Source organism: Spea bombifrons, chromosome 1 (genome assembly GCF_027358695.1).
Source record: "Spea bombifrons isolate aSpeBom1 chromosome 1, aSpeBom1.2.pri, whole genome shotgun sequence".
In the NCBI taxonomy this organism is placed as follows: domain Eukaryota; kingdom Metazoa; phylum Chordata; class Amphibia; order Anura; family Pelobatidae; genus Spea; species Spea bombifrons.
This window is the reverse complement of record NC_071087.1, coordinates 104,514,710-104,534,737: the sequence shown is the minus strand read 5'-3', so window position 1 is coordinate 104,534,737 and position 20,028 is coordinate 104,514,710. Positions and strand designations below refer to the sequence as shown.

The 20,028-nt window shown below is 41.2% G+C and overlaps 1 protein-coding gene across 2 annotated transcripts in view; it reads left to right on the top strand.

Annotated features, from left to right (window-relative positions):
* The window catches only part of ISCA1 (iron-sulfur cluster assembly 1), a 521,537-nt gene extending 506,868 nt beyond the window's left edge, over positions 1 to 14,669 (top strand). Inside the window, exons 2-5 of one of the 2 annotated variants that reach the window (XM_053467437.1) lie at positions 1,496 to 1,600; positions 5,182 to 5,235; positions 9,110 to 9,215; positions 14,392 to 14,669. In XM_053467437.1, coding sequence (XP_053323412.1) covers positions 1,496 to 1,600; positions 5,182 to 5,235; positions 9,110 to 9,215; positions 14,392 to 14,540 — 414 coding nt within the window. In that variant the 3' untranslated portion in view covers positions 14,541 to 14,669. Of the gene's footprint in view, positions 1 to 1,399; positions 1,601 to 5,181; positions 5,236 to 9,109; positions 9,216 to 14,391 lie in introns of those variants that run through there. The other variant, XM_053467445.1, reaches the window with a different exon arrangement.
* The last annotated feature ends 5,359 nt before the right edge of the window (positions 14,670 to 20,028 follow it).

Genomic DNA, 20,028 nt, shown 5'->3' with positions numbered 1-20,028 from the left:
CACTCCCCCGGCAATACAGCAGGAAATTGGAAGCACCGGTAAGTAAGTAAGTAAGTAAGTGTGTGTGTGTGTGTGTGTGTGTGTGTGTGTAGGGCATTTCTGGAATGCCTTACACCCCTATATGCCACTCTGGCACTTAGGGGGTTAAAAGGCATATTATGGGGCAGAGTGGCATATAGGGAGGTATAAGGCATTTCAGGAGGCAGAGTGGCGTTAAGGGGGCATTTAATAGTGCACTCTGCCTCCTGAAATGCCTTATACCTCCCTATATGCCACTCTGCCCCATAATATGCCTTTTAACCCCCTAAATGCCAGAGTGGCATATAGGGGTATAAGGCATTTCTGGAGGCAGAGTTCTCTATATAATGCCTTTTAACTCCCTTAATGCCACTCTGCCTCCTGAAATGCCTTATACCTCCCTATATGCCACTCTGCCCCATAATATGCCTTTTAACCCCCTAAATGCCAGAGTGGCATATAGGGGTATAAGGCATTTCTGGAGGCAGAGTGCTCTATATAATGCCTTTTAACTCCCTTAATACCACTCTGCCTCCTGGAATGCCTTATACCTCCCTATATGCCACTCTGCCCCATAATATGCATTTTAACCCCCTAAATGCCAGAATGGGATATAGGGGTATAAGGCATTTCTGGAGGCAGAGTGGCACATAGGGGGTCAAAAGGCATACCATGGGGCACAGTGGCATATAGAGGGTTAAAAGGCATATCATGGGCCACAGTGCCATATTGGTGTGGCAAGCCTGGGGGCAGATGTGCGTAACTGGGGGACAGGTTGGAAAATACAAGAAATAAAAACAAAAAAAAAAATATTTTTCTCAATCATAGCTTTTATTAAAAAAAATAGTTTACATGAATTAACATTTACTGGTAAAACTTTTTTCCTTTAGGGTCGTCTTATATTCAGGCTTTTTCTTTTTTTCCTAAGTTAATATTCAGATTTTGGGGGGTCGTCTTATAATCAGGGTCGTCTTATAATCGAGCAAATACGGTAATTTTAAATACTTTACAGCTGTTATCTGTACACTTTCTCGTCCCTTTCACACACGTGGATTCTTTTGCGAAATATTATAAATTCCTCAAAACTCAAAAGACGAGGTTTGTAATTTAATACAAAGAATTTTGTATAACTGTATCTGCTTCCAACGTCAAAATGAGTGCTTCCCGATTAATACAACCTCAAGGTTTGTTCTGCACTACAAAACATAAGCACGCATAAGATACAGACTGAGGTAAACTCTGCGTCATCAACTATTATCACAAGCTTCCAGAACTGGCGCCTCTTTGTGACATCACGCTGAAACGTTATGAAACCTCCCTTATGTTTCCGCCTAACGCGTCTAACTCGCCAATGAACGTTGCTGTTGTGGGCGGGGCTTCGCTGCTGTTGCTGCTGGCTCCGGAATCTGTCATACGTATATACCCTGTTCGCCCTTCGCTTTGGTATCAGGCTACTTTTGGCCTCTAATGGAGAAAGGGTGAACGTACCAAAAGCAACAACATGTCTGCCTCAGTGGTGAGAGCGACTATTAGGGCGGTTAGCAAGAGGAAGCTACAGGCCACCCGTGCCGCCCTTACTCTGGTGAGTCGTTGCAGACTTGAGAAAGGCCTGAAGGGCTTATCAGTGAGATAATAAGTGCGGCGTTATCTGGACGTCCAGCTTCGCTGTACATAGGAAATGTTTTATTAGCCTAAGTGCGCAATTTATATACTTGTTATATTATATATCTATATTTATATACACACTACAGTAGTAATTTTTGTCTAGCACCGTGTATACCCGAACAAGCAGAGCTAAATTATGTAATGGATTAAAACGTATGTACTCATACCTTCGATGACTTATTTTAGTTATTGTGTATATAGTATGTTCTAGGTGGTTTGTTTTGTAGCACCACCAGGTCCACTGTACATGCACTTGTGATAATGCGTGTATGTTTATACATTGGGGCTGTATGTTTCCAGTGCATTACCAAATTCAGGATGAATGGTGACTATCCATGCAAGTGGCATGGTAGCCTAATAAAATCATTTAAGTGCCATCATCCTGGATGTGTTTGTAGGGTTCCGTTGAGGGAACAGCTGTAGCAAAGGAAACAAAAATATTTCAATATTGTGAAACATAGGGATGCATTTAGAATGTTGCTAATGCACATTTGGTAAGCAGTGATACCATCAACCAGACTTATTACTAAAGTCATAGTGAGCAATTTATATTACTGGTATGTTGAAAACTTTTTTCCTCCACGTGGTTTGTCTCCCACCATGTAAAAGAGCCAGACATGCTTATCATAATGGTAGTTGTTTTCAGCAAGTATTGCCAGAAGTTACTGGGTGTCTCACGCTTCCATCTATTGTGAACTGCAGCACCCATCATGGTCAACTGATGGTACTGATGCAAATTACTACTTCAACCGTTGTTAGCCAATGTCTGGATGAGCTCCACAGGAGGTTTTTTTGCAACAGCTGGAGTACTTGAATTTGCCGGAGATGACAACCAAAATCACATGGGGAAAGAGAGGGGTACAAATCGCAGTAGATGGAAAACTAAACACGGTGGTGACACCTATACGGTAGAAACGGTAAAATGTATGCATTTGGCATTATGTGCTAAGCTATATTGTTAAAATTTATGAAGATTGTCTCTTCTAGGAATTATTTTGTCATCTGTCCTGTTGCTCCATTTGTATTAGGTGTCCTACAAACCATGAATTCTATGTTTCTGGAAACTGAGTGTGTGAACTCTTCTGCACTTTAATGCTGGTCATATATGTGTGTAAAGTTAACATTAATACTATTTTACTTAAAGGGCCTAGGGTTTATATTAAAAAAAATATTTGCCTAATTGAATGTCTTTTTTTAGAGTTTGTAAAATAGTAAAAAAATTTGCAAAATTTCAAGATTTAAAAAAAAATTGCCCCATTTGGAGTTGAAGGTTGGAACAATGTCACGGTTTTTTAAATTATGTACTGCGTCCTCTGTCTCAGGGGGTTACTGTGACATTAGCTTTTTACCCTTTAGGACAAATATTTTTTTTTCTTTTATACTTCTCCAACTTTTGGAGGAAAGAGAGGCAGGGGTAAGCATGACTAGACATTGCCTTTGTCAGTCTTTCATTAACTGCCTTTATGATTGGTTCTAGGAGCTATCACATGTGCAGAAGTAGCAGGCATTGGCTGTTGATGGTCTGTTTGGGTATACAGCGCCATATGCGACAAGTGTTTGTTTTCCAAATGACGAATATTTTTGTCACACAGTCTTGAGTGCTTTTTTTATGGGATTAGATTTCAACTCCCTGACTTCACTACGCATTATAAATTGGCCAGACACCGCAAGCTTCTCCTAGGAGAGGGGCTAAGCTGATCTGATGTAAAGGTTAATGTAGAAAAAGTAAATGAAGGCATCTTATGCTAAGTAAGTCCAACTCAGAACCTCCTGCAAGAGAATTTCACTGAGGCTGAGTAATTGAATATTCTATGTATTATTTCTTCTTGCTCCTTCTTGTTAATATATAGAATATAAATTCTAATTCCTGATCTTAGCTGACAGGAGTGGTACCCGGTGTGGTCTTCTGCTGCTGTAGCCCATCTGCTTCAAGGTTCAACATATTGTGCATTCAGAGATGGTATTATGCATACCTTGGTTGAAACGGTTATTTGCGATATCTGTCATCTCAAACCAGTCTGCCCATTCTCCACTAACATCAACAAGGCATTTTCGTCCACACAACTGCTGCTCACTGGCTGTACGTAAAAATCCCAGTAGATCAGCGGTTTCTGAAATACTCAGACCAGCCCCTCTGGCACCAACAACCATGCCATGTTCAAGTTACTTAAATACCTTTTCTGATGCTCGGTTTGAACTTCAGCAAGTTGTCTTGACTACGTCTACGTGCCTAAATGCATTGAGTTGTTGCCATATGATTGGCTGATTAGCTATTTGTGTTAAGTAATTAAACAGGTGTACATAATAAAGTGGCCAGTAAATATATATAGATATAATGTATTGGCCGAATTATAGGCTTTTAGCGCAGGGATGTGCAGTCCAGGGTGCTGGGCAGGTGTTTTTCTTTTTCTTTATTGAGCCCTGCTGCATGCATCCAGACCCCCCACACACACACACACACACAGTGCTGCAGGGGACCTGGATCCTCCTCTCTGGCAGCCGGAGCTTCTATAATGGAGCACCAGCATGACTTGACCTTCCGGTGCTCCACCATAGAAGCCCCAGCCGTAGTGCCGGCCAACAGCGGAGGTTGTCTGCGTGCATCTCGCAGATGTTCACCGGCTGCCTGAGCGGAAGATCCCCTGCAGTGCTTCAGGGGACCTGTATCCACCTCTCTGGCAGCCGGTGGACGTCTCAGCGATGCACACAGACTACCTCCGCTGGGGCTTCTATGACGGAGTGCCGTAATGACATGATCTTCCGGCCCTCCGTCATGGACGCTCCGATGGAAGTGGCGGGTAGCAGCAAAGGTTGTCTACATGCATCACACAGACTTTCACCGGCTGCCCCCACTAGACACCAGGGAGTCTGGGGGGCAGAGGGGAATATCTATAAGTAAGGTGCATTATGAATTAAGGGAGGAGCTTAAAATGACTATTGGTTTTCCAAATTTCTTTGTATATAACATATCCTGTCAAAAGCAGGGCTAACTGCATAATGGATACCAAAAATGTTAAAATACGTGTATTACTGTTAGGTAAAATACTGTTTTACCATTCCACTAATGTGTATTTTTTATTTACAAAAAGCACCAAACTATAAGTGTGCGGCCTATAATCGGACAATACCGTATAATGTAAAACCCCTCTTCAACTCCCTTTTCTCAATTTAATCGATTTGTTGTTGTTTTGGTTCTGGCAGCATTTGTAGGGTTTCATAATCTTATATTTAAAACTGGCGACACTGCAAAAACGCACAAGTTTTAGATAATGAATGCGCTTATTGTAAAAGCTGTGATGGGTTTGGTTTACTTTGTCGACTTTTTAACTTGGATTTACTTACTTTGTAACTGGTTATATGTATCACGATGTCACTGTTTTATTGAAAATAATTTTAATAAGGTAGAGGTGAATGCATTTATTTTTAATTTTTTTTAATAAGTCTGCATAAAAAATTAAATTGTTTCTAAATGTATTTTTTTTCTTTTTTATTCACCAGACACCTTCTGCTGTAAATAAAATAAAACACTTACTTCAAGATAAACCAGACAATGTAAGTTTAAAAAAAACATTGGTAATTCATCTGCTTTCATAACTTTTTTTTTTTTTTACTTCAAGCCCACATTACCTTTACTGGGTGATAGTTGAGCAATGTTGTGCTAACTTTGAAGTTGTGTGTAAGGGGGGGGTTAATTCTGGAATGGACAGGGGAATCCATTAAAACCTTAATATTCCATGCTGTCATGAAAGTGGAAGTCATAGAGAACTTCTGTTCAACCTACCCGTGCAGGAAGTCTTGCATAATCCATTCACAAGGAGTGAGTGCAGCTGGTTGGTCAGATACATATTTCATCCCTCTCAACAACCCCACCGCAGTCCACATCTCTCCCTCCCTTGTGCTATCACCCTTCCTTAGCTAACATGCCATCCTCCCTTTTCTTCATACCCTCCCCACAACTAACCACTCACTCACAAAATCCTTCCTGCCTAAAGAAAATCTTTATTTGGAAAGGTATTTCCAAACTCAAGATACTTATATTGATTTGGTCAATCACCCTACTTTAGTGACAATTATCAAAACAAAAAATGAAAATGGGGAATCGTAACTGAACAAAATGCTTTCAGTAAAAAAGGGGTTAAACCAAGCATTGAAACCTTAAAAAAAATAGTGGGTGTTCCCTTTTTAATTACTATCATCGGTTAAAAAAAATCTAAATATTTCCGCATGTATGCGCGTTGTACTTGTCCTAGCTCTGTTACGTTAACCCAATCCACTAGACAAGTACCATGACTCCTGATCTTACTGCCTAGTGGTAAAAAATGGAATTGGTCCGTCTTTATCACACAGCTGAACACTAACCAGTGAAACAATATGGAAGAATGGTCTTCATTAGCACTGCCATAAAGAGTCAATCATGTGATCAACAATGGTAGTCTCCAGGTGTGCAGATAAAGGAAGTTTTTTAGAACACAATAACCTATGCTACTATATACAGCACTGTATTTCATGCTCGGGGGAAAATATGGCATGGAAAATACGCCTTTACATAACCAGATGTCATTTTAAATGCAGATTTGGTAAAATAACAAAATTCTATAATATTAACCAATTGGGCCTTGTGTAAGCACATGTTTTGTCGTTCACTTAGTATATCCCCCTTCTATCTTTGTTTAGGGCCACTTTTTCAAATATCTCCACCTGTCCTGGTACTGCTATATCTCAATTTAACCAACCACTAGTCTCAGCCCTTGATATGGTTGCTACTCTGTGTGCCAACCCCCACGCCATCCACCTTAGCCATAGCTTTCCACACCGACCTGTCTCCTCCAAAGGTGTTCCAGTACTGACGAGAGGCTGTGAAAGAAGTCTCATTTACCTGGACACTTCACTATATCATCCGCCCATCTCTCCAGAAATTACATACACTGAATGCTGTGTCATGCATTTTTTTAACATTATATGGAAAAGCTGACCAAATATCAGTCGACAGGTTTTTTTTTTTTTTTTATTCAGTGGCGTGTTTGCTGGGTCATTGCAGAATGGCAATAACCAAAGGAAGCTGGGGAGGGGATAGGAGGGGAGACAGTGGACTGAAATATATGGGAGAAAGAGAAGAGAGAAAAGAAGAAGAAGAAAAAAAAGAGTTTTCACAATAGGATAGACCTTCGTGAAGTCGGCAATGTTCAGAGAGAGACTAACGGCATCACTACGCTCCCCCGGCAGAAGGTTGTAATCCAGGGGCTCCAAATATCCGAAAATCTATGCTAGTGCTTGTTTGATAGCGGCACAGATCCTGAACACCAATTTTTGGCCCGGCACTGTCACCTGTGGCGTCAGTATTTCCATGTTTAGCAGGACTATTTGAGGAGAAGCCGTCAGTTGAACTCCCAGGGCTGTGGATAAATTTACCACCTACTTTAAAAACAAAATTGACGCCATCAGAGATGACATCCTCCTTTTTCGCCACAAGCAATCCTCACTTGCTTTAGACCAGTCACCCCTACTAAAGTTTCTGAGGTCCTTTTGTCCACCCACCTGTCCCCTTGGCCCAGCACTTTCACATCATCTACACCCCTTTCTAGTGCTGTCCTTATAACAACCCAAACCAACTTTTTTTTTTCCTCTGGTTTATTCCCATTAAAATAAGCCATCATCTCTCCCATCTTAAATAAACATCCCCTTGATCCCACATTGCCATCAAACTACTGTCCAGTTTCCCTTCTCCCATTAGCATACAAAGCCACCCAAACAACTAATTTATGATTAGCTAATTTCCCCTATTCAAACTCCATACCTGACCCTCTACAATCTGGTTTCCATCCGCAGCATTAAACATAGACCACACTCACTAAATTACTAATGATCTCCTCACAGCTAAAACAAACTACTTATTCTCTTGGACCCTTCTGCAGCCTTTGACACAGTTGACCACCCTCTCCTCCTACAAACCCTCCATGCTCCTGTAATCCATGACACAGCTCTTTCCTTGCTCAAATCCTACCACTGTGAACGTGCTTGTAGTGTCTCATTCACTGGAACTGGCTTCTCCTCCCTTCCTCTATCCGTTGGTGTTACTTGGCACTCAGTTCTTAACCCTCTACTGTTCTCCATCCACACCTCTTACCTTGGACAACAGGTATCTTACCTTGGCTTTCAGTACCACCTATATGCAGACAACACTCTGATCTTTATTTCCTCTCCTGCCCTTTCACCCTCTCTTCTCACTCACCTCACCGACTGTCTTTCAGGAATTGCATCATGGATGACGCCCCATTATTTAAAGCTCAAAATCTCCAAGACTGAGTTTATGGTAATCCCGCCATTCGCTCTGTCCACCATCCCTGACATATCTCTTACTATCTCTTATTTTCCTGACAACTCCACTATCCAACTGATAGACCAAGTTCGCTGCCTTGTTGTTGGATGTGACACTGCTTTCTCCTTCATCCCTCAAATCCAGTCCCTCACCAAACCCTGCCACCTTCACCTAAAAACATCTCGCAAATTAGGCAATTCTTCACACAAGAAACAAACAAACAAAAAAATCTACTCCCTTGTGATATCTCATCTGAATTATTGCAGCTTCCTACTAACTGGTCTCCCCCTCTCCCGCCTTTTACAGCTCCGATCCATCCTTAACACATCGTTCCTCTTCTGCCACTCAAATGCCAATCGCTCCATTGCCCCCCCATACCCTCCGGAATCAAATTCAAACTTTTGTCCCTGACCTACAGAGCCCTTAACGATTCTGCACCCCTATATTGTCTTCCTTTTACTTTCATAACCTCTTCTCACCCCGTATTCAGGATTTCACATGTGCTCTACTACTGCTTCACTTCCACCTCAACCAGATTGACTAGACTAGATTGTAAGCTCGAAAGAACAGGGCTTTCTTCTCCTTTTGCACCAGTTCGTTATTGTCTGTAATATAAAATTATTCCACCAATTGTAACAGCACTACAGAATCTGCTGGAGCTACGTAAATAAATATAATGTAGGCAGTATTTAGTTCTGTAATATACATTAGATATAAAAAGTATAAAACAAGCATACCTTTTTAGACACAGAATGTGTTCTTGTTCTGTTGAATTGTATCCCCAGTGTCTATTTTATTAATAGACAGCACACTGGGAAGCTATCTGTGCAATACACATATTCCCTCTTCGCACACCTTTTTGGAAGCGGCGAAAGTGGCATTTGAAACCATTCTTCTAGTTATATAATGTCTCCCATAACACACTGATTGTGTGTTATTGTGAAATTAAATTTTGTGCATGTGCCTTTAGGGCATTTTTTTCTGAAACCTAAAAATAGGTTTTCTTGTCTTCAATTTGTTTTGTTTTAGACAAGCAGGGGAATTGTTCTTTCTTATTTTTTTTTTATTTCAATTTCATTAATACAACCCTACCATCTTTGATTGTTCTAGATTGGGTTAAAGGTAGGAGTGCGTACAAGAGGCTGCAATGGTTTATCATACTATCTGGAATATGCAAAGTCCAAAGGAACATCTGATGAAGAGGTAGTTCAAGATGGTGAGTGAAGCGTCTTGCATGTACAAAAATAATGTGTTTACTTTTAATTTCCATTTCTCTAACACGTGAGCTACTTGTTACTTTTAATCTGCAAACAAGACTAGATGTGTCCATGTTGAGTTTGATAGAGACTCTTCAAACATCTGTGAACATTTCACAGATGTAGACTTCTAGGCAATAAAAATTCACAATGCTCACACAAACACAGCAGATTATACACAGATGTATTTCATGGATTTAAAAAAGATAATTTGAGTTTTCCTCTAATACTGTATTTGCTTGAATTTAAGAGGAGTTTTTTTTTCTTCAGAGAAAATACTCTGAAAAATACCCCTAGTCTTATATTCGAGGTCGTCTTATAATCGTACCTCAAATAGAGATCTGACTATAAGACTAAGATCTAGATCCCCTGCAGCGCTGCAGGGGACCTGGATCCTCCTCTCTGGAAGCCTCCGCTGCTTCCAGCATGTCATCTGACAGCCTCCGTTACTGCCCTTCACTTACGCTGAGGCTTCTATGAAGCTGCAGTGAAGTGCCTGTCTGCAACGGAGGTTCACAAAATACCAGGGAGTCGGGAGAGAGGCAGAGTGGTGTATAGGAGGGGGAGGAGTCAGAGGGGTGTATGGGAGCCACCCTCCCATACACCACTCTGGCTCCTCCCCTCCCATACGCCACTCTGCCTCTCTACCCGGCTCCCTTGTGTCTTGTGAACCTCTGTTGCTGACAGGAGGCAGAGTGGAGTATGGGAGTGGGGAGGAGGCAGAGTGGAGTATGGGAGTGGGGGAAGGAGGCAGAGTGGTGTATGGGAGGAGGCAGAGTGGAGTATGGGAGGGGGGAGGAGGCAGAGTGGTGTATGGGAGGGGGGAGGAGGCAGAGTGGTGTATGGGAGGGGGAGGAGGCAGAGTGGTGTATGGGAGGGGGAGGAGGCAGAGTGGTGTATGGGAGGGGGGAGGAGGCAGAGTGGTGTATGGGAGGGGGGAGGAGGCAGAGTGGTGTATGGGAGGGGGAGGAGGCAGAGTGGTGTATGAGAGGGGGGAGGAGGCAGAGTGGTGTATGAGAGGGGGGAGGAGGCAGAGTGGTGTATGAGAGGGGGAGGAGGCAGAGTGGAGTATGGGAGGGGGGAGGTGGCAGAGTGGAGTATGGGAGGGGGGAGGTGGCAGAGTGGAGTATGGGAGGGGGGAGGTGGCAGAGTGGTGTATGGGAGGGGGGAGGAGGCAGAGTGGTGTATGAGAGGGGGGAGGAGGCAGAGTGGTGTATGGGAGGGGGGGAGGAGGCAGAGTGGAGTATGGGAGGGGGGGAGGAGGCAGAGTGGAGTATGGGAGGAGGCAGAGTGGAGTATGGGAGGGGGGAGGAGGCAGAGTGGTGTATGGGTAAGTTATAGTGGTGTATGGTGGGTATAATGAATTTTAGGGAGGCAGAATGGCATATCTGGGGGAGTTAGAGTGGTGTATAGGGGAGGTAGAGTGGTGTATGGGCGGTATAATGAATTTCAGAGTGGCATATCTGGGGGAGGTAGAGTGGTGAATCAGGGAGTATAATGAATTTCAGGGTGGTGCAGGGCATTTATGGGGAGCGGAGTGGCATATCAGGGTGCACAGTGGCATATAGGGAGGTATAAGGCATAAATGGGGGCGAGTGGCATATTGGAAGTTATAAGGGGAGGAGGCAGAGTGGAGTATGGGAGGAGGCAGAGTGGAGTATGGGAGGGGGAGGAGCCAGAGTGGAGTATGGGAGGGGGGAGGAGCCAGAGTGGAGTATGGGAGGGGGGAGGAGCCAGAGTGGAGTATGGGAGGGGGGGAGGAGGCAGAGTGCTGTATGGGAGGGGGGAGGAGGCAGCGTGGTGTATGGGTGAGTTATAGTGGTGTATGGAGGGTATAATTAATTTCAGGGAGGCAGAATGGCATATCTGGGGGAGTTAGAGTGGTGTATAGGGTAGGTAGAGTGGTGTATGGGGGGTATAATGAATTTCAGAGTGGCATATCTGGGGGAGGCAGAGTGGTGAATCAGGGAGTATAATGAATTTCAGGGTGGTGCAGGGCATTTATGGGGAGCGGAGTGGCATATCAGGGTGCACAGTGGCATATAGGGAGGTATAAGGCATAAATGGGGGCGAGTGGCATATTGGAAGTTATAAGGCATATCAGGGGGGCATAAGACATATCTGGGGGTAAAAGGTATATCAGGGGGCTCAGTTGGATATCACTGGCATATAAGGAGTATAAGGCATATCGGGGCACAGTGGCATATTAGGGGGCACAGTGGAATCTCTGGCATATAGGAGGTATAAGGCATATATGGGGGAAGAGTGGCAAGCTGGGGGTCAGATGTGCATAACTGGGGGCAGTTTGGTAAATAAAAGAAAATATAAACAAGGCTTTTTTCTCAGTTTTTATTAAATATGAAAAATAGCTAACATATGAATTAATATTTACTAATAACTTTGTATTAAAACCTAGTTTGAGAAACACTGTGTTTGGGTTCTTGTAGCTTTTATTATGTCAGTAAAATAAGAAGGTGAATAGCGAGAGGCCATTGCAATAAAGAGATTAAAGTGTTAATTATACGGTTTTTATTACATTATTTTAAATAAAAAAATTGCATTTTTTTATCCGATTAATCGAAAAAATAATCAGCCAACTAATCGAGCAAATACGGTGTGTGTGTGTGTGTGTATATATATATATATATATATATATATATATATATATATATATATATATATATATATATATATATATATATATATACAAAAAAGTTTTTTTTTTATGAGCAAGTCCTGAAATTAGCACTATCTCTTCACAAACATTGTCGCGTGGAAAGAGTTAAAATATTGGCATTTTAAATGCCCATGGGGTGTCTAGTTTTAAAAAATGTAGGATTTGATGGGGTAAATTGAATTGGACGGCTTCAAAGATGTCCCATTTTTTTAGGCCTTCTAAGAAACGTATGATTTTTATTATGTCCTGATATGTAAAACCATTGAATTCTAAGAGGGTATGTTTTCTTTTTCACACTACTGTATATGAAAGAAGCAAAAGTCACATTTCGGTCCAGTCACTTCTGTCTGCACAAAAGATATTTAGTGCTTTAACCCCTTTGCGACAAAGCCTGTACATGCACAGGCTCACGATGCAATGCATTCGTGACAAAGCCGTATGTGTACGGGCTGCTGTGAAATACTTGCATCGACGCGATCGTCGACTTTGCAGCATCCACTGAAGCCTCACAAATGAGGCTAGCTGTGGATCATGGGAGGAAAGCAAAACAAAATAGCCACCGCCGAACCGATCATCAAAGATTGCGGCGGTCAGCTAAAACAGAGCATAGGAAGCAATCGCGTTGCTGACATGCCTTGACACAGCCCCTCTACCCTGATCGCCTTGTGATTGCTCTGAAGAGCAATGTCCTCTGTGTCCCTGCCTCTACAAGAAGGGCAGGACGTACCGGTACGTCCATAGGGGATTCTTGGGATGCATTTTTTTGGACGTACTGATACATCCATAGGGGACTGAAGGGGGTTTAGGTGAGTGACCAAAGGGCTGGTATTGTTAACCCTTGCACACGCACACTCTGTGTCCGGTTATCTGATAGCTAGCCATGACACCTTCCCATAAACTATTACGAGATGCGCATTACTTTTCCAATCTTTTAACCCCATTATTTTTCTGTATAAGCGTATTCTGTTGGCACCAGTAAACACCTGTTGCTCTAGTTTAGACCCCTGCTTGCTGCATTGCTGGGCAAGGGCTGGAGCTGACTGACGGGGAGTATATCACACGCAGAGAGAGCTGCAACTAACTATTATTTTCATAATCGATTACTTGGCTGATTATTTTTTCGATTAATTGGATAAAAATTTTTAATTTTTAATTTATTTAAAATAATTTAATAAAGTAACTTAGGATGTAAAAAACAAGCAGCAGAATAAAAAAACTTTGATTAAAAATGCATTTCTTGTTTTTATTTTCCAACCTGCCCCCCCCAGTTATGCACATTTGAGCCCAGGCTTGCCACACTGCCTGCCAGATATGCCACATACCCCCAGACATGCCACACTGCCCTCCGCACATATGCCTTATATAATGTATATGCCATATATACCCTATATGCCTTATACCCCCAGATATGTCACTCCGTCCTCCCAAGGTATGCCGCATACCCCCCTGATATGCCATAGTGCCCTCATATATTTGCAGATTCGTTCAGACACAATACTTTTATAAATAAATACAGGGTTAATCTTCACTGCCCCCAGGATTTAGATTCCCCTCAATTAATTAAATTAACCCTCAGCATTAAATTAACCCTGAAGAGAAGACCCCATTAACCATAACTGCCCCTAAATTAACCCTAAACACCCCATCAACCACAACTGCCCCTAAATTAACCCTGAAGATCCCATCAACCACAATTAACCATAAACACCCCACTAACTATAACTGCCCCTAAATTAACCCTAAACACCCCACTAACTATAACTGCCCCTAAATTAACCCTAAACTTTCAGCAGCCCAAATATACATTTCATACTCACCAGTTAGATGAGTTCTTGAGCCATTTGGACAGTATAGGAAATGGGCGGGGCCAATTTGGTCCACCCCTCCCCTTTCTCCCTGTCTCTCCTTGCATCCAATCGGCAGTGACTGCAGGGAGGAACTGTAAGTAGGAGCTGCAGCTGCAGACTAAACGGATTATAAAATGAGGGATATTTTTCAGAGCATTTGCTCTGACAAAACCCTTATTTAAAAATCGATTCAACTAATCGATAATGAAATCCGTTGGCAACAATTTTCATTATCGATTATTATCTATTTTATCGATTAGTTGTTGCAGCCCTAAAAGTTACAAACGTTTTATGGGGTAGGGGGTGCATTTCTAAGGAACATCATGTCAATTTAAAGGTAACAGCTTGCATTTGCATTAAAGGAGTGTCCTTTTAATTCCCTGAAACAAATGATTTATGTATTTAGAATAATAATGTATTTATACAGACAAGCTGTATGCAAAGAAAGTGCTATTTGCATTTGTATAGTTTTACTGAGCTGTGTTTCTCCATGGAGGTCCTAAAGCAGGATTTAATTATCAGACTCTTATAGTTATATAGTTAGTCCACATCAGTTGCTGCCAGTCTGATCTTTAATTAGCTAATTTTTCTTTTTCATCTTTTGCCTCATAGGCGTGAGAGTGTTCATAGAGAAGAAAGCACAGCTAACTCTACTGGGAACGGAAATGGACTATGTAGAAGATAAACTCTTCAGTGAATTTGTTTTTAATAATCCAAACATCAAGGGGACATGTGGATGCGGTGAAAGCTTCAACATTTGACACAAAAGCAGCCTGTCTGCATTCAGCATACTAACATTAAGTTCTGGTGTAGGCTTTTGTGGTAAAGCACCATAGAGCATGCTTGACTTGAGCTAATAAAGACTGTTTTGTGAACAGTGATAAACAACATGTAAAATGTCTATTTTATTCCGTTTTATGTACTTGTCTGTGGATGATGCATTTAGAAGGAAGAGTTATTACCCAGATTTTTTTCAGAGATGAATACTTTTTATATTTCATTCTGTGTGGAATTTCAGTCATTAAAAGAAATGGTAGCATGACTGTGTTTGAAATATTTGTTATGGAAGGTTTTGTGTCCGTAATCTGCCATAATTCTAAAAAAAATAGAGCAGAGGTTTTGAAAGCAGTTAAATGAACAGTCATAATGGAGAGGGATAGAGTAAACAGACTGTATGTAGATAAGAAAACTGGTATGTCAACTGAATTTCACATCTAGGCGGTTTTTGCTCTGTTGATTACCTTGTTTCCTGTATTAGGCACCATTACACTGAAATCATCATCTGCACAGCTTTTATACTTATAGCCAATATTTTGTTAAAACTATCTAACCTGATAAAAGTGATGTTGACTAACTATCAAGAGATTGTCTTGCACATTCTCCTACATCCTAAACTGCCCTAGTAGTGAAATCAACTATGTGAATGTACCGTTCTTGATAATTTACCATACGTTTCCCATCTGCCCTATAGAAGGAGTTGAATATGTATGGTGAGACTGCGACACGTCGTTATAAACATATAAACCAAATGTTCTTTAGATTTTTAGCTATTGTCTAAAATGATACTCAGCCAGTCAGATGTCTGAAGTTAAAAGGAATTGTACTTTAAACAATTTAATATATACCTATTTGTCACCATATAGAGCTCAAAGTATAATGGGGACGTTTTCTCACCAATGTGCCGAGGCTGTAAGAGCTACTATGAGCACAAATAGTTCCCTTAACACAAAAAAATATTACTTTAAAGTTTGACTCTCACTAGCAGTTAACACATGAGCAGCCATGTGTAGTCACAGAACCTCTGTCTTTGTTTCCTAAATATTTGATCGAAGTAAACCTGCTAGTAGTGGCACATTTTGTTCTTAAATTATATTATAAGGTGACGTACAAAAGCCATGAACCTTCGTCTGTTTTATAATGCAATTGTTAAGTCTGTACAGGTGTCAGGCAGACTGAAATTGAATTAACAGTTTAATAGGTTTAAACAGTTTTTTTTTTTTTTTTTTTTTTTTTTTTGAAATATTAACTTGGTCATTCATATTTTTGTAAAATAACACACTACCCTGGCATTTTTCTGCCATATGTGCCTCAGTGGTATACTTATTCATTTGAAACTTCTACTTGGGCTTCCTCTGACTGTATAGGCATATCCATTAAATATAGTATACCTTGAGTAAATCACATCATTAGAGAAGAAGCAGATTTCCGACACAAAGTCTCCAGACCTTTTTTTTTAATACATTTTTTACATGACCTATTTTTTTAGATGCAGATCTCTAAGAAGGCTTCCTATTGTGCATATGACATACATAATGAACCCGAGTAACAAACAAACTAATCCAGTGTTCCAATTTACTGATTTTTTTTTTTTTTGAGAAAAAGTGTTTTAACAATATTAAATTAGAAAAATACTAAGTTATGCCCTGTTATGAAGAGTGCTGTGACTTGATACACTATATATGAAATTGTTTATAGTTACATATAGCTGGCACTGATCTTCCTTGTTTCAGAAGGACTCATGGAAATGCAAACGCACAAGTAGGTGTCTGAAACTTGAATGTAAGATGTACAGCTTGTAAAAGTATCTTGTTTTTATGTTGAATATTTTAGTTTTGAAAAATAAACACGTGGAGCATTAAAGTGTCTATTTCTCCGTTAAAAAGAATGGGGGAGACGTCATGACGTAGGGGCGTACCTGCGTGTTCTCCTTCTTCTTCCTCCCCCCTCCTTCTCCGTTCCTCTCCTCGCCGCCGACTCTTCCTGGGGACGACGCCGCCCATTCTTTCCGGGACGCCGATGATTCTCCGGGGACGTTCCGGCTCGTTTTTGGCGGTGACGGCTGCCTGGTGCCTCGGTTCGCCTGTCCGGCATCCTGACTGACTGGCTGTCCGGTTTCTTCGCCGCTTATCGCTACCTCCTCTGACCGGGTTTGCCGTCCCTGCGGCCAGGTGGCCTGCGGTGAATCCAGCGGTCCGGGAGCCCAGGAGTCCAGCGGGCCAGTGGTCCAGCGGCCTAGCGGTCTTGCGGGCCTGCCGACGGCTCAGGTGGCCTGGCGGTTTTGCAGTCCAGCGGCCCGGGAGTCCAGCGGTCTAGTGGCCCAGCGGTCTTGCGGGTCTGCCGACGGCACAGAAGTACCGGGATAACGTGGTGGTGCAGTGCAGTGCAGCGATGCGGCAAGACACTGAAGTGCGGTAGGACACTGGATGGTGCACACCATGCTAGGCTGTGCCATGCTGCTGCAATATAATATGTGAATGGCTTGATATGCCTGTTTATCAATTTGGTGGTGTCTCAATACTCTATATTACTCTACAGGCCTAGTACAGTGCCGTGGTATACCGGCCTACCGGTGTAATAATACACGGTCTTCTGGGGCCTAGTCTGGAACGACGGCCTATACGGTTGTCCAGGTTACCTAGTATGTCATTGCTGTGACCTAAACACGGTGGAGTCTTTTTGGCAGTCTGGAGGTTTGATTTGGGGACACATCGAATGAATTTGAAGAATTTGGAGGTACTATGAGGTCTTAATAACAGATTGGCAGCTTCTTTTATGACACTCACCTACATACTCTAGACTCTTTTTGTTTTTTTGATGAAATTTGTCTCTAATTCGAGGAGTTATTCACTAACTTATTGGTTGGGGATCAACCTTTCCTGCTCTTTGAACTTTTTTACTATTAATTATTACATTCTCCTTGCTGAAAGTGTAGATATTTGTTGAATACTGGTGATGTACATTCTTAGGAACACTGATTGGAAACTGCATGGTTGAAGCACTTTATTCTAATACTCTAATTATATCAGTCAAGATCAAAGTAACAGCATTAACGACATTAATTTTAATTAAGACGAGCAAGAGAAGAGGATGCCTCCTAAAAATCCCAATCGGAAGTCTGTAGGTATTAGCTCTCCTAAGGGCAATACCACGGCAGCTAAAATTGACAAAGTTCTGAGGATGTCTCCCGTTGCAACGAAAAGCCGCTCGGCTAAAACCGCCTCAGTATTGGATGGTAGAGCTGATATGGAGGAAGCGGTTTCTGTATCTTCGCAAGTAACGGGGGACCTAGGTGAGGCTCATGGTCGCCAATTTGATTCAGAGCTTCTTGGTAATATCCTTAAAGAAGTACAAAACTCTAATTATGCTTTAACTCAGTTAAATCTTAAAGTGGAATCTTTGTCAACTGAAGTTTCTCTTATTAGAGATGATCTACATAAGATACGGGATAGACTGCTTAAGCTTGAAACAAGTATTCCCTCTTTGGATAAGGAAATAATTAAGATAAAATCTAATACAACTTCCCTAACTGCTGATATGGAGAAAATGAAAGCTAAAATGTCTGAGATGGAAGACAGATCCAGAAGAAATAACATTCGTATTCTGGGTCTACCAGAAGGAGCGGAGGGGTCTGACCCAAAAATGTTCTAAAGAAGTGAAAAGTTGTGGAAAACCAGTCTCAGACCGTATATTAAGTGTATAAGAATAAATAAATAAATCAAGGGGGATACTGCCCTTAGTTTCTGGACAGATTACACAGCTGCGACCTTGTAACACACTCTCCAGGTGTAGAAAATTTGTAAAACAATCCAACCAGGTGCGCTCGTGTTAACCGATGAAATAAAATAATATAAAGAAAAAATAATAGTGTAGACGTATAGTCAGTCAATTTAACGAATAAATATACTGTATGCACTCACAAGTGTACGTGATGCTTCAAAGTGAAAGAAAAGTCCTCTATAGACCCGTCTGTCCGCTTGAATATGTGGACAAAAACACAAAACCAAACAAACATGGGATGGTATCTTTCAGGGAGGGAGTACCATAAGGTGGTGGATGCACTTACTCTTATGTAGAGAGTGTTCAGCGTTGGATTCTCCAGAGGGTAGCTTCTGATCGATTCCTCCTTTACGTTTGTCTGCAGTCTCGTGTTGGTCTTTAGTGGATCTTCTCCAAAAAAGTAGTATCAATATCGGAAACTACCATAAGTTAGTCGCCAACCAAGTAGTTAATCAAAGAAGAATTTATTTGAGGGCAAAGCCCTATACAAAAAATACCGAATGGACTACAAGTACATGATTTTAAAATAAATAAATAAATATCGCCACAATAAATAGATAAATATTTAAAAATCAGTCCTTTTTGTCCAAAGGTAAAAATGAATAAATATATTAAAAACCAGTAATCGAAAATGATAAAAATACTGGAATAAAAAACGTCCTCTCTCTACGCGTTTCGCCTGCTGGGGCTTCCTCAGGAGTGATGTTTCTCTCTCTTTCGTCGTCTTTTTATTCATGGTTGGCGCCATCTTTTTTGTGTTCCTCCTCCTCCGGTGGCGACCCCTCCTCCGTGCGTCGTGACGTCAGACGGTATTCTCCTCCTACGTGTTTATCGTCGCGCATGCCTTCGCTGGAACAAGTACCTTTCCTTCCGTAGCAAAGAAGTTAGGTACCGATTCTCCGATCTTCCGAAACTCGTTTGGGATGGGAGAAGGATATGGTTTTAATAAAAAAACGAAACCTGTTCGTAATATATGAGAAACGGCTTAGTCTGTCATTTACTCTATGGAGAACGGATTGAAGTCGCCCTAGATAAAATACGGAGGTATTGAACTTAACTTATGGATATAGGTACATATCTATTTGCAGAAGTACATTGATGTTCATATCATACATGTACAGCTATTCATATGTATATAGATGTGGGGATATATAATTCATATGGGACTGATATTTGTATATAATAGTATAGACCCTTAGTGAAAAAAATAAAGAACCACATGGAAGGAGTGGAGAAAGGATCCAACCAAGGGGGAAAAAAACAGAATAATCTATTGTTACCTGACTACCTCTAGACATACATGGATAAGATATCCTAAGTATTATTATACAGAGTAATATTGTAAAATAGAGAATAATGTATTGAAATAGAGGATAGGATGAGTGAACAGATTTGAGAGTATAATATTGATATATTTAATTTTAATAATACCTCAAGAGATGTTTTTAATCAGGTGAATAAATAAAGTAATTCCAAGATATATTTATGTTACGAAATCAGGTAAGTAAATGAAATCAAAACTATGATGATTCAACTATGAAGATATAAGTATGATGGTGGGATAATGTACCCTAAAAATGACATTTGGAATTACTTTATTTATTCACCTATTTTTGTTTGGGGACTTTAATTGTATTTTCGACTCCGAGAAGGATATGGTGCGGGTGGTTAATAAATGTCATCTTAATGTAA